We start from the raw sequence: 13,293 nt of genomic DNA, 5'->3' as shown, positions 1-13,293 counted from the left end.
TTCGAGAATCAGAACAATCACCGAGTCACATAAACCATTCGACATAGCCTTCCCTTCCAAGAAACTCCTATAAATTTTCTCACCCAAGAAGTCCCAGTGGGTCCGATGGAAAAGAGCCGAAAAACCATTTGAATCGGAAACTTTCATAGGCCCCATCTGAAAAAGGGCAGCCTTGATTTCCTCGTTAGTGTATGGCTCACAAAGAACATCATTCATCTCATCGGAAATCTTGTGAGGAATAGCATCAAAGCGAGAGAGCAAGAGATTGAGAATTTCGTGTGCTGCTTTTTTTTTTTGCTTCACTATTTTTTGGCAGCTATAGTAGTCGTGACTCTGTAAAAAATCCGAGCAGACTGCCGGACACATACATTCGAGAGAGAAAAAACCTGCCGGACACACACATGTCCGACCGTGGTCCGGCGGAACCTGCTCGCGCCTCCACCTCCATTCCGACCCGAACCTAAGAGGAAGGTGCGAACCGGACCTCATCCGACGACGGGCAAAGGGCGGAGACGCGAAACAAGCAGCGAGCCAACGAAGCAGCCTCGGCACAGCACAGCACAGGCGGCGAACCTGAGAAGGAACACAGGACAGGAGTGGGCCGCATCGCATCGCACCGCACCGCACCCGCGTGGTGGGATGGAGCGGGGCGGCACCGCCGCGCTCGCCTGCACCTTCCGCTCCTCCTCCTCCCCCTCTCCGGTTTCCCACTGCTCGCCTCTCCTCCGCCCCCGTAGACGCCCGCCCGCGGCCGCCGGGGCTCCTCACTTCCTCCCGCCAGCCGGCCGGCGCTTCAGGTAACGAGACAGCCGTCTCCTATCCTCTCCGCGCTTGCTTGCCTTTTCCATCCTCAGCCGAGGAGGTCTCGCTTCCCCTGCGTCCGCGCCTGCGCGCGCAAGCTGTTCGACAGAACGCTTGAACTGTCGGGCGTTGGTGACAGGTGGACCTGCACCGTTGGAGCAGAATTTAGAATTATAACTGTTTAGCATAGTTTTTATATATTTATTAGGTTATAGGATCGGCAGCCCGGGGTCTTTAAACGCCTTCCCAAACCGTGGACTTGTGAGATTTGGACTTTGTAGCCTTGGGGGTGCTGCTAGATTTTGCTGTGGTTATGTTGGTTTGGAGAATTTAACTCCTTGGACAGTTATTTATGGCTGGGTTGTCGACTTACTAGCTTACCCACGTTCATGATGATCCATAACCAAGCCCTACAAAGGTGAAGAATCTCTATGCCTGGAATTCTAGTAGTTGATGAGCGAGAACAAGAATGTTGGGTAAGATTTAGCGAGTGTGAGTTGAAGTTAGCTAGCTTCTTTCATTTACAACTTCATATCGTGAACACTTGTTTTCAAGTTATTAATATAGTAAGCGACGCGTTCAAGCTAGATTTTCGCCACTGCAGCCAAGCTAGGTTGTTTGGCTGGTGTGGTCAACCAACGGGGATGGAGGTAAAGGGGATTGAAATTTCAAAATGTGCATATCTAGAATAGAACAAACAAGTATGACATGCTCTCGACATAAATGCTTATTAATCCCTTAATTCTTGCTGATGCTGTGATGCAAATAAGCCATAAGTGAGCGCTTATTTTGTTTTCATGTCCTATAAGAATATGATGTATAACTGAAAATCAGATTATTAAAAGAGATAAGGAACCTATCGATTATTCAAATTGATTAATCCTAGGAAAGAGGTGCAAATATTGAGATTATCCTGCTAGAAGATCAGGATTTCTATTGCCCTATTGGGTACCACATGGGTCATTTTCCTTGCAAATATATAGCATAATTTCGGCCTGGCTGTTTAGCCTTTTTGTTTTTGAATTTTTGTTAACTTGATTATGCACTGCTAGCTACTGCAGTCAAAATAGGTTTTTAGACACAAGCAAGGGGCTTAAGCGGCACTCATTGACGACATTCAGCCCATTTGGGCGTCCATCGGTTAGTCTGAACGATGCAGATTTAGTAAAAGATAAGATGCTAATTGATTGTGGAGAAGAGCAAGACTGTGTGCTTGGTAAGTTCTGTATGCCCTTTCTTCCTCTCGCATTAACAAATTCCAAAATCATGCTGTTAATATGTGCGTAAAACCAGTACCTTAAACCATTGTGTGCTTGTAATTTCTGTTGCCTGCAAAATTTTATTGTGGCAGCTCAGAAACTTCCTATTCCATAATTACTGGCATGTTTTAGTAATTTCTGAGAAACACTGTTCACATACTCCCTCCGTCTGGGTGCATAGGGCATGCGCGTGTTTCTAGGTCGTCAATTTAACCAACCAAATATATGCTACATTTCACCAAAATCATATCATTGGATTTGTCTATGGATGAAGTTTCTAAACATATAATTTTTGTCACATATAATACATATTTGGTTAGTCAAATTGTCACCTAGAAACACACGCCCGCCCTTTGCACCCAGACGGATGGAGTGCTATTTATGAAGGCAGTGTGGTGCACTGTTTTTGAGTCGAACGACTAGTCACAACTAATCATCGAGTTGCAACTGGCAGGTCGACTCGACTAGTTGGCTGAGTAGAGCGACTCGATCGACTAGTCTCGACTAGTCGTGGTTTTTGAGTCGAACGAGCTAAATTGGCCCCACCTGCCATACTTCTTTCTATTTGATTGCCCAATCCCCCCTGGAAACCTAGATCGCCCAGTTTTCCCCCCGACCCAAACCTCTCCTGCGACCTTCTCCCTTGGTCACTGCCGCCGCCCCACAATCCTGCCGGACGGCGCCGGCGCAAGCTGGTCTGCTCCTCCCCTGGTTGCCGCCGACTGCTTCTGGTCTGCTCCTCCCGTGGTAACTCATGTCAACTAGTCGACCATGCGTCTTGACTAGTCACGACGAGTCAAGAGTCGCTACCCCAGAACGACTCGTCGACTCGAAAACCTTGGTGTGGTGGCAGCTCACTTGCGTGGAAGTTAGCTATCCACGTGCCAGAACCATGACTTGGTTTCAAGGTCTTATGGGTTTCAACTCCAGGCTACCCCAACTTGTTTGGGACTGAAAGCTTTATTGTTGTTGTGTGGAAGCAGTTCAGAGATTGCAGGCTCAAGAGAAGAAATGTGCAATATAAAATCCATACTCAGCCTGAGTCCATTTCTGTGACTCCACTTCATGTTCCTATTACCTATTCATGAACTGTGTATTTTTCATTTCCGTCGTAGGTTTGGTTTGCCAATCACCACCGTTTTTGTGAGCCAGTAGTCTCCTCTAGAGCACTTGTGTATCATGTGAATTGTTCCTCATTGTACATGACGTCTTTGTGCAGTGCCATGCACTGCACCCTTGCTTGGCATGGCACTCTGTTGGGGACATAGCGATGTTGAAGCATCTTGCAATGTGATAAATGTTGGATCTGAGTCAATTTGAATTGTTACAGTCCCAGTCCATAGAACATTGACTTGCATGCATACCCCTAATAAAAATAATTAACAAAGTTGCTTTTATATCTGGCAAATTTCCCTGGAAAAGCACTGAAGCACTGCTCAGTTCAGGAAGTTATTCGTTTTCTATGCACCACTATTTGGTGTTTCGTTAGCTTTCCACTTGATTCTTGATTGGTTTGGTTGAATCTCGGTGCTTGCCAGTTTCACATCCAACCACCCTAGTTAACGAAATATGCATATTTTTTCAAGTCATGTTGTGCACAAATAACATGCTTTGACCCCCTCTGATAGAAGCCATGTTAAGACCATTAAGTGGCCCATGCTTTATCTTTACTCCTTTCCAGAAATTATATGTACATCAGAAGATACAGCACAATTATGGCAGACATCGCGAACACTAAAAAGGAAATTTGCTACCACATATTCAAAATCCTACTTTCCTCAAATAAATATTCCAAGTTCTACACTAGAAATTGCTCGCCGATTTTCACTCTCCTTATGACCTCTTGTCGCACTAACTTCACAGATATTCATTTCATCTGTACAGTTTCACTGAATTTTCAGTGCACATTTCAGATGGGATAGTTGCCTTGGGAAAATTTGATGCCCTTCACATTGGCCACCGGGAACTAGCCATGCATGCTTCTAAATCAGGAAATCCTTTTCTTCTTTCTTTTGTTGGAATGGCTGAAGTTCTTGGCTGGGAGTATAGGTGGGCCTCTTAGAAATTTTCAGTAACTTACTTGGTAAATTTAGCCCAATATTAAGGAGGACATACTGAAGTCCTTAACAAATCATTACTGTTTTCCTTTTGTACAGGCCTCCCATAGTTGCTCATTGTGATCGGAAGCGAGTCCTTTTGTCTTGGGCTCCATATTGTAGAAATGTGGTGCCTCTTGAATATCAAGTTGAGTTTGCAAAGGTCAGGTACCTAACTCCACGCCAGTTTGTTGAGAGGTTATCAACGGATCTTAGAATAAAAGGTGTTGTAGCAGGTACAAACATGTTGGTTTACCTTACAAGGCTCGGTCTTGTGCTGCACTGCCCTACCTAATATTTTTCTTCATGTGCACAGGTGAAAACTACAGATTCGGGTACAAAGCATCTGGTGATGCAGCTGAGTTAGTGAAACTGTGTGAGGAATTCGGTTTAAGTGCATTTATTGTACGGTCTGTCATGGACACCGCAAAGGGATCTTATAATGGAGCAACACCTGCCGTAAATTCAAGCGATAAAGGACAGGTGTCTTCTAGTCGTGTTCGCAAAGCTTTGTCGGTTGGTGACATTGAATACGTCTCCAAGTTACTTGGGAGGAAACACCGCCTTGTGCTAACTGTGACCGAATGCCCCATTAAGGAACGGAAAAACATTATAGTCCCGAAATCTTGCATGGTTAACATGCCACCAGCCGATGGATTCTACGAGAACTGTGAGCTCTTCAATGGAGGGTATCTTGGACTATGCAGGGTGGCCATTAACGCAGAGACCATTGATATCGATTGATTGCGGCCAGCTTATCTTGTCGCACCTCCTTGCAGTGGACACGAACCAAAGACAGAGCCACATCAGCGCCACACCGAGCAGAAGACTTCTTCCACTCCTGCACTCGGTCAGGGATTCCGTTAAGTTGAGTCATCAGAGACTCAAGATCGTTTTGGAGTGTGGCCTCTGGCCAAAGTGCCGGGTCGATCCGTGACATGGCGACCTTCAGTCGAGCCAAGTAGTCCACAGCACCGTCGATGCGAGATTCCAGTCGAAGCAGATTCATGGCAGTTTCATCTTTCACGGGAGAGTTGATTGGATCCAAACCTGGTTCGATCCGCCCAGTCTCCTCTTCAAAGTTCTAGCAAAACTCTGCATTCACGATCCAAGGATAAGTCAATTTTCATACACTGAGTCGACACAAAAAAAAATCAGTCAGAATAGAATGTGCACCTTCAAGCTTGATGAACAACTTCTTGGCAAGACTTCTCAGATAGCTCTCCACATCATCCCTCCTGCGAGCAATGCTTTCTATTTTCTCGCCCTGGACGAGATTCGCCTTCTTCCAGCGCGAGCACTCCTTGTTGGAGTCATTCAGAGCAGACTTCAGCCTGGTATTCTCTTCTTCCAACTGGCCGACCGAAGCCAGCTTCTGTTCAGCCAAAGCGACCCTGTCATCAGCTTCCTTTTGGGCAGTAGCCAGATCCCGGTCCTTCTTTGCCAGAGCTTCTCTCAGCTTTTCTGCAAAGAAATGGTGCTTGATTCAGAAAGAGCAGAAGGGTACTCAAGCCCAAGGCAAACCAGTTGACAAACTCGTCTTACCATTGGCACCATCCTTAGCCTTTTGCAGCTCTGTCTTGGCCAGCTCCAAGTCAAGGTTCAGTTGGATCTGCTGTTTCTCCAAATCAGCAAAGTGAGCTCCCAGATCACAAGATTTCTGCAATCAAAGAGGAGAAGTTATTTTACAGCAAAAAACAACAAAGGCAATAAATACTAAGACTACGGTCGACTGCCCGCAGTCCACCAGTCTCGGGGACTACACCCAGTGGGTGCACTTTGCGTGCCCCCACCGGTTCTGATCCCACTCGACCGGCCCGCCGAAGTTGAGTCCAGGAAGTAAAAAAAAGGCAGAAAGAGAGAAAGTAGAACTCAGACTACAGTCGTCTGCCGGCAGTCCACCATAGTCTCGGGGACTACACCCAGTGGGTGCACTTTGCGTGCCCCCACCGGTTCTGATCCCACTCAACCAGACAGAGTGGAAGAGACAAACTACCAGTTTGGTTTATACATTCGAAAAAATACAACGACTATAGTCGACTGCCAGCAGTCCACCGTAGTCTCGGGGACTACACCCAGTGGGTGCACTCAGCGTGCCCCCACCGGTTCAAAATTTCAATCGACGCACCCAGTGGGTGTACAGATGCAAAGATTTTCGAAAAAGAGTCTTCAGATAACATATCCTAACAAAACAAGCAGTGACCAATTTACCTGAACATTGCTTTGGAGGGCCGAGCTGGCGTCGTAGGCAGCCTGACTGGCGTCCCGCACCATCCTCATCTTCTCCATCATGATGCCCGCCTGACGTATGGCTTCCTTGGCAGCATTCGCTTCGTCCTCCGGGACATGATGGGTCGCAAAAACTGAAGGTGGGTCGACGGGAGCCTAAGCAATCGACGAAGAGGGCAAGGCACTCGATAGTGGCACAGCAAAGGTAACAGAACCCCGATTGGCATCGCCAGTGTCCTGAACGACTGGTTCCGTCCTTGGCATCGACTGTGGCGCCTCGCTTGTAGGAGCCTACCTATTTTTCCTCGTCAAAGGCCTCTCGGGCTCTTCATCATCATCAGGGAGGTCAATAACGTTGGGAGCTATGCAAAGTTCAATCGTCAAAATCACATCACCCAATGGTACACGTTGTAGTTGAATCGACCAAAATAAAGACAGTATGGCAGGAGTCATACCCAGTTTTGACGTGACCGCATCCTCCATCACCTCATCATCATCCCTGTAAGCTGAGGTCCTAGAAGTGGCAGCGCTGGCAGTTCCAAAGTTCGTCCGGTTAAAATAAGAAAAACAAACGGCGCTAAGCGTCGAGTGTATACAGAGGAAAACACTTACGCAGAAGCGACGGGGATGTCAATCTTAATCTTTGGCAACGCCTTCCGGATTTTCGGCTCCGCAACTTTGGGGTGCTTGGGCGCTTTCTCGGCCGGGGTTGGTGAAGAGATCCGAGGACGCTTCGAAGATTGACCAGCTTGAGCAGTCGCCTTTTCACGGACGCTCTGTCGTTCTTGGGCAAGTTTGGATCGCCTCTCCCTGCGAAGAGGCGACTCGACTTCTTCTTCGTCGCTTGAGTCTTCACTTTCTCCATCCTCTTCACCATCAGAAGTCCACTCGCCACTGTTTCCGCCGCTCGCCTCGCCTTCCAAGTCTTGCCCTTGCTCTCCATTGGGCATTGAGTACATTTCAATGAGGGCCTGAAAAAGTAACAATCAAAAGACATTCAGTCGACCGCAAACGGGACATAACATGGAGAGTCGGAAAGTTACTTACAAAAACATACCTGCTCCGGCTGACGCGAGTTGTCGAATGGAGTCACCCTCCTGGATCCCCGAGGGTTGTCTTTGTTGCCAGTGATTCCTCTCAACCAGCTCTCCAAGGTGTCCTCACTAACCTCCTCCGGGTGGATCCGAGTGGTATCTTCGAGCCCAGAATACATCCACATCAGATGATCGCGCGCCTGAAGGGGTTGGATGTGTCGACCGAGCAAGACCTCTAGCAGATCCATCCCGGTCACTCCGTCGCGGACGAGCTGTACGACCCGTTCGACCAGCTCCTTGACCTGCGCCTTCTCTTTTGGAACTATCTTCAGGGGAGCAGGCTTCTCCACTCGAGCCAAGGAGAAAGGAGGAAGCCCAGTCGACTGGCCAAGGGTCGGCTGATCCTTGCAGTAAAACCAAGTCGACTGCCAGCCCCAGACTGAGTCAGGAAGGATCATCGCTGGGAAAGTACTTTTGCTCCTCATCTGGATCCCCAGACCACCGCACATCTGGATCACCCGAGTCCTCTCGTCACTCGACTTGGTCTTTTTGACCGACTGGGAACGGCAAGTGAAGATATGTTCGAAGAGCCCCCAGTGCGGTCAACAGCCCAAGAAGTTTTCGCACATAGACACGAAAGCGGCCAGATAGACTATGGTATTCGGAGTAAAATGGTGGAGCTGAGCCCCAAAGAAGTTCAAAAAACCCCGGAAGAAAGGGTGGGGAGGCAGCGAGAACCCACGATCTATGTGAGTTGCTAAGAGGACGCACTCACCCTCTCTGGGATGCGGCTCAGTTTCGTCAACCGGGAGCCGAGCCGACTTGTGGGGGATAAATCCCCCTTCCACCAGGTCGTCGAGGTCGTCCTACGTGATTGCCGAGCGGATCCAGTCGCCCTGGATCCAGCCCACCGGCAGGCAGGACCTCGACGAGGATCCGCCCCGGTTGGTCCGCTTGCCCTTCACCTTCGCGGTTGCCTTCTTCGCGCGTTCCAGCGTCGCCGTCTTGTCCTTCCCCATGGTGGCAGTTCGAGCTCGAGCGGAGATCCGGCGACGAGACGGGAGCAAGGGTGGCGGAGAAATCGGGAGAAAACAGAGAGAGAATGGTGGCGTGCGGAACAGAGCCCCGGCCCAACGCCTTATATGAGGCTGCTTCCGAGTGGCTGACTGGTAGGCCCGGACGGCACTGCCAAATCCCATGGCGATCGCGCGCCCGATACGTGGCGAAAAAGGTGGCGCGGGGATCGAGGCGGCTCCGCGCTATCCCATCCGTTTACTGCGGCCTCTCCTGTCCTGCGCGCTTCCCGTAATTTAGATCCCACGAAATCCGCGGGCAGCAGAACAACTCGTCGGACCGAAGATCTCCTCCGCACCGTCACTCAGAACTCTTCAAGTATAAGAACTCACTCGACAAAACCTAAGAATGGATCAAGGCGACTGGAAAGAAAGTTGTTGTCATCACTCTGGTCCATTGATCCGAAACAAGGTATGCTCATGACATGAAAAATGAGTCGGAGATGTGCTCAAACCCTTTCCCACTCAAACCTCGATCCATTCGGGGGCTAATGATGAAGCTATGTACCTAGGGTAGGGTCGTGGACCTGTCCAAACTGACCTACCCAAGGACACCTCCAGAAGAAATCACATTTCAATCGACTTGGCGGTGTTTCACTCGACGGACTCGAAGACACTCGACCAAGAAGCAACCACTCGACCAAGATCCAACCACCCGACGGCCAGGAGACCCAAAGTCACTCCGCACGCTAATGGTCGGTCATTAAGTAGCTTTTATGGTCATCATAGCACTTTATTAGGGGCGTTACCAGTAACGCCCGACCTTAATGTACTTAAAACCATGCATAACTGAGGGCCGGAGGGGTCTGGCGGACTCTATATAAGCCACCCCCCTCCTCAGTGTAAAGGGTTCGCACCCCTGTAATTCATACTCTCATAATCCAGTCGACCGCCTCCGGGCTCCGAGACGTAGGGCTATTACTTCCTCCAAGAAGGGCCTGAACTCATAAACCTTGCGTTCTTACAACTTCTCCATAGCTAAGATCTTGCCTCTCCATACTTACCCCCCTACACTACTGTCAGACTTGGAACCACGACAGCTGGGGACCAACTCGCCCCCAGGCCCATTTTTTGCGCCGGCTCACCCCCAGGCGGCGATTTTAGGAGCCCCCTGGGGGGCCAACGGCTGGAGATGCTCTAATCAATGGGCTATGGAGATGCCCACCGATTGATGTTAATGCAAGGAGTAGGGATTGCCATGCAACGGATGCACTAGAGCTATAAATGTATGAAAGCTCAACAAAAGAAACTAGTGGGTGTGCATCCAACTTGCTTGCTCACGAAGACCTAGGGCACTTGAGGAGGCCCATTGTTGGAATATACAAGCCAAGTTTTATAATGAAAACTTCCCACTAGTATATGAAAGTGATAACATGAGAGACTCTCTACTATGAAGATCATGGTGCTACTTTGAAGCACAAGTGTGGTAAAAGGATAGTAACATTGTCCCTTCTCTCTTTTTCTCTCATTTTTTTGGGGGCCTTCTCTTTTTTTTATGGTCTTTCTCTCTTTTGGGGGCCTTCTCTTTTTTATGGCCTTTTTTTTATTCCTCACTTGGGACAATGCTCTAATAATGATGATCATCACACTACTATTTATTTACAACTCAATGATTACAACTCGATACTAGAACAAAGATGACTCTATGTGAATGCCTCCGGCGGTGTACCGGGATATGCAATGAACCAAGAGTGACATGTATGAAAGAATTATGAACGGTGGCTTTGCCACAAATACTATGTCAACTACATGATCATGCTAAGCAATATGACAATGATGAATGTGTCATGATGAACGGAATGATGGAAAGTTGCATGGAAATATATCTCGGAATGGCTATGGAAATGCCATAATAGGTAGGTATGGTGGCTTTTTTGAGGAAGATATAAGGAGGTTTATGTGTGAAAGAGCGTATCATATCACGGGGTTTGGATGCACCGGCGAAGTTTGCGCCAACTCTCAATGTGAGAAAGGGCAATGCACGGTACCGAAGAGGCTAGCAATGGTGGAAGGGTGAGAGTGCATATAATCCATGGACTCAACATTAGTCATAAAGAACTCACATATTTATTGCAAAAATCTACAAGTCATCAAAAACCTCGGCACTACGTGCATGCTCCTGGGGGGATAGATTGGTAGGAAAAGACCATCGCTCGTCCCCGACCGCCACTCATAAGGAAGACAATCAAATAACACCTCATGTTTCAAATTTGTTGCATAACGTTTACCATACGTGCATGCTACGGGACTTGCAAACCTCAACACAAGTATTTCTCAATTTCACAACTACTCAACTAGCATGACTTTGATATTATTACCTCCATATCTCAAAACAATCATCAAGCATCAAACTTTTCTTAGTATTCAACACACTCATAAGAAAGTTTTATTATTAATCTTGCATACCAAGCATATTATGATTTTAAGCAAATTACCATGCTATTAAGACTCTCAAAATAATCTAAGTGAAGCATGAGAGAACAATAGTTTCTATAAAACAAATCCACCACCGTGCTCTAAAAGATATTAGTGAAGCACATAGAGTATTCTATCAAATTCCAAATAATGTATGGCTCTCTCAAAAGGTTTGTACATCAAGGATGATTGTGGTAAACTAATAAGAAAAGACTCAAATCATAAAATACGCTCCAAGCAAAACACATATCATGTGGTGAATAAAAATATAGCTCCAAGTAAAGTTACCGATAGAAGTAGACGAAAGAGGGGATGCCTTCCGGGGCATCCCCAAGCTTTGGCTTTTAGATTTCCTTAGATTATCTTGGGGGTGCCATGGGCATCCCCAAGCTTAGGCTCTTGCCACTCCTTGTTCCATAATCCATCAAATCTTTACCCAAAACTTGAAAACTTCACAACACAAAACTTAAAGTAGAAAATCTCATGAGCTCAGTTAGTGAAAGAAAACAAAAGACCACTTCAAGGTACTGTAATGAACTCATTCTTTATTTATATTGGTGTTATACCTACTGTATTCCAACTTCTCTATGGATTATAAACTATTTTACTAGCCATAGATTCATCAAAATAAGCAAACAACACACGAAAAACAGAATCTGTCAAAAACAGAACAGTCTGTAGTAATCTGTAGCTAGCGCAAGATCTGGAACCCCAAAAATTCTAAAATAAATTGCTGGACGTGAGGAATTTATCTATTAATCATCTGCAAAAATAATTAACTAAATATCACTTTACAAATAAAAATGACAGCAATTCTCGTGAGCGCTAAAGTTTCTGTTTTTTACAGCAAGTTCAATCAAGACTTTCCCCAAGTCTTCCCAACGGTTCTACTTGGCACTAACACTAACTAAACACAAAAAACACAACCAAAACAGAGGCTAGATAATTTATTTATTACTAAACAGGATAAAAAAGCAAAGAACAAAAATAAAATTGGGTTGCCTCCCAACAAGCGCTATCGTTTAACGCCCCTAGCTAGGCATAACAAGCAAGAATAGATTTAGGTATTGCCATAATAGTAAGATAGATTGTTAAAACTCATTTCATATTGTCTATGTTCCGCAGCAAGTTTTCTTTGAGGCAAGTAAAAGTAATCAAAAGGGCTAAATTTTTTGGGACAAAAGTCTCCAAGATCAACCTTGGGAGGTATAGGTTCCTCCTTTGGTCCTTCATATTGCACAACCAATTCATCATTATAAGCATTCTTTTGACAGAACTTTGTGAGCCTATATTCAAGAGAATATACCAATTCATTATCTTGAATAGCTAAATCATCATTAAGTTCAGAAATTCTATCAACTAAAACATTGGTAGGAACCCTTTTTCTAAGATTTTCATTGAAAGCAACATAGTCTAGAGATTGAAAATGCATTATTTCTTCTTGATCAAAGAGGATAGTCTCTATGGGAGGACGGCAAGAATCCACCCTATAATGCGCAAAGATTTCTTTGGCCTCTTTAATTATGAATCGAAACTCATGAGCCAAAAAGATAGTAACGGCATGCTTAACAGAAGAATGCTCAATTTTAGAAAATTCTAGGAAAATCCTTTGTATAGAAGGATGCAAGTGCATGAATTGCCTCTCAAGTTCAACTACAAGCATGGCAATAGCGTCCGCAAGACTACTAGTTCTATGAACAATAGAACTACCCATAGAAGGTAAAGCACCGGCACAAGTAAAGAAATCTTGAATAACTCCTTTTCCAATAATATTACCGCTACCAACACGAAATCTTTTTATATGTGAGATAGTGGGTTCTTTAGTAGGAGCATCAAAATTATTATCGACAATGGTATCCCCAATTTCAAACATAGAGGCAGAAGGTAAAGAACTAGCCATAACGACAAGCAAGCAAACTAACACACGAGCAAACAAGAGCAAACAAGCAAAAGAGGCAAATAGAGAGGGAGGATAGAGAGAGAGAGGGCGAATAAAACGGCAAGGGTGAAATGGGGAAGAGGAAAACGAGAGGCAAATGGCAAATAATGTAATGCGGGAGATAGCGGTTGTGATGGGTACTTGGTATGTTGACTTTTGCGCAGACTCCCCGGCAACGGCGCCAGAAATGGCTCGTTGTCGGGAGTCAAATCTTAACTTGCGCGAACCTCCCCTGCAACGGCGCCAGAAATTCTTCTTGCTACCTCTTGAGCACTGCGTTGGATTTCCCCGAAGAGGAAGGGATGATGCAGCAAAGTAGCGTAAGTATTTCCCTCAGTTTTTTAGAACCAAGGTATCAATCCAGTAGGAGGCTACGCTCGAGTCCCTCGTACCTATACAAAAACAATAGCTCAACGCAACCAACACGCTTAGGGGTTGTCAATCCCT

At 46.3% G+C, this 13,293-nt stretch overlaps 1 protein-coding gene across 2 annotated transcripts; it reads left to right on the top strand.

The window, feature by feature from the left end:
- Positions 1-479: 479 nt before the first annotated feature.
- Positions 480-4,915, top strand: LOC125509193 (FAD synthetase, chloroplastic-like). Of its 2 annotated transcripts, none has more exons than XM_087526170.1 (5): positions 480-797; positions 1,854-2,017; positions 3,974-4,109; positions 4,217-4,392; positions 4,473-4,915. In XM_087526170.1, exons 1-5 carry the CDS (start codon positions 640-642, stop codon positions 4,898-4,900), a joined length of 1,062 nt encoding a protein of 353 aa, XP_087382296.1. In that variant the 5' UTR covers positions 480-639; the 3' UTR covers positions 4,901-4,915. The 2 variants fall into 2 exon arrangements, with proteins under 2 accessions (XP_087382296.1, XP_087382297.1); XM_087526171.1 differs by having other exon boundaries at positions 481-797; positions 1,863-2,017.
- Positions 4,916-13,293: the final 8,378 nt, after the last annotated feature.

This window comes from Triticum urartu, chromosome 5A (assembly GCF_056163025.1).
Source record: "Triticum urartu cultivar PI428250 chromosome 5A, HENAU_Tu73, whole genome shotgun sequence".
Classification (NCBI taxonomy): Eukaryota; Viridiplantae; Streptophyta; class Magnoliopsida; order Poales; family Poaceae; genus Triticum; species Triticum urartu.
Note: the sequence above shows the minus strand (reverse complement) of the source record. Positions and strands in the feature narration are given on the sequence as shown.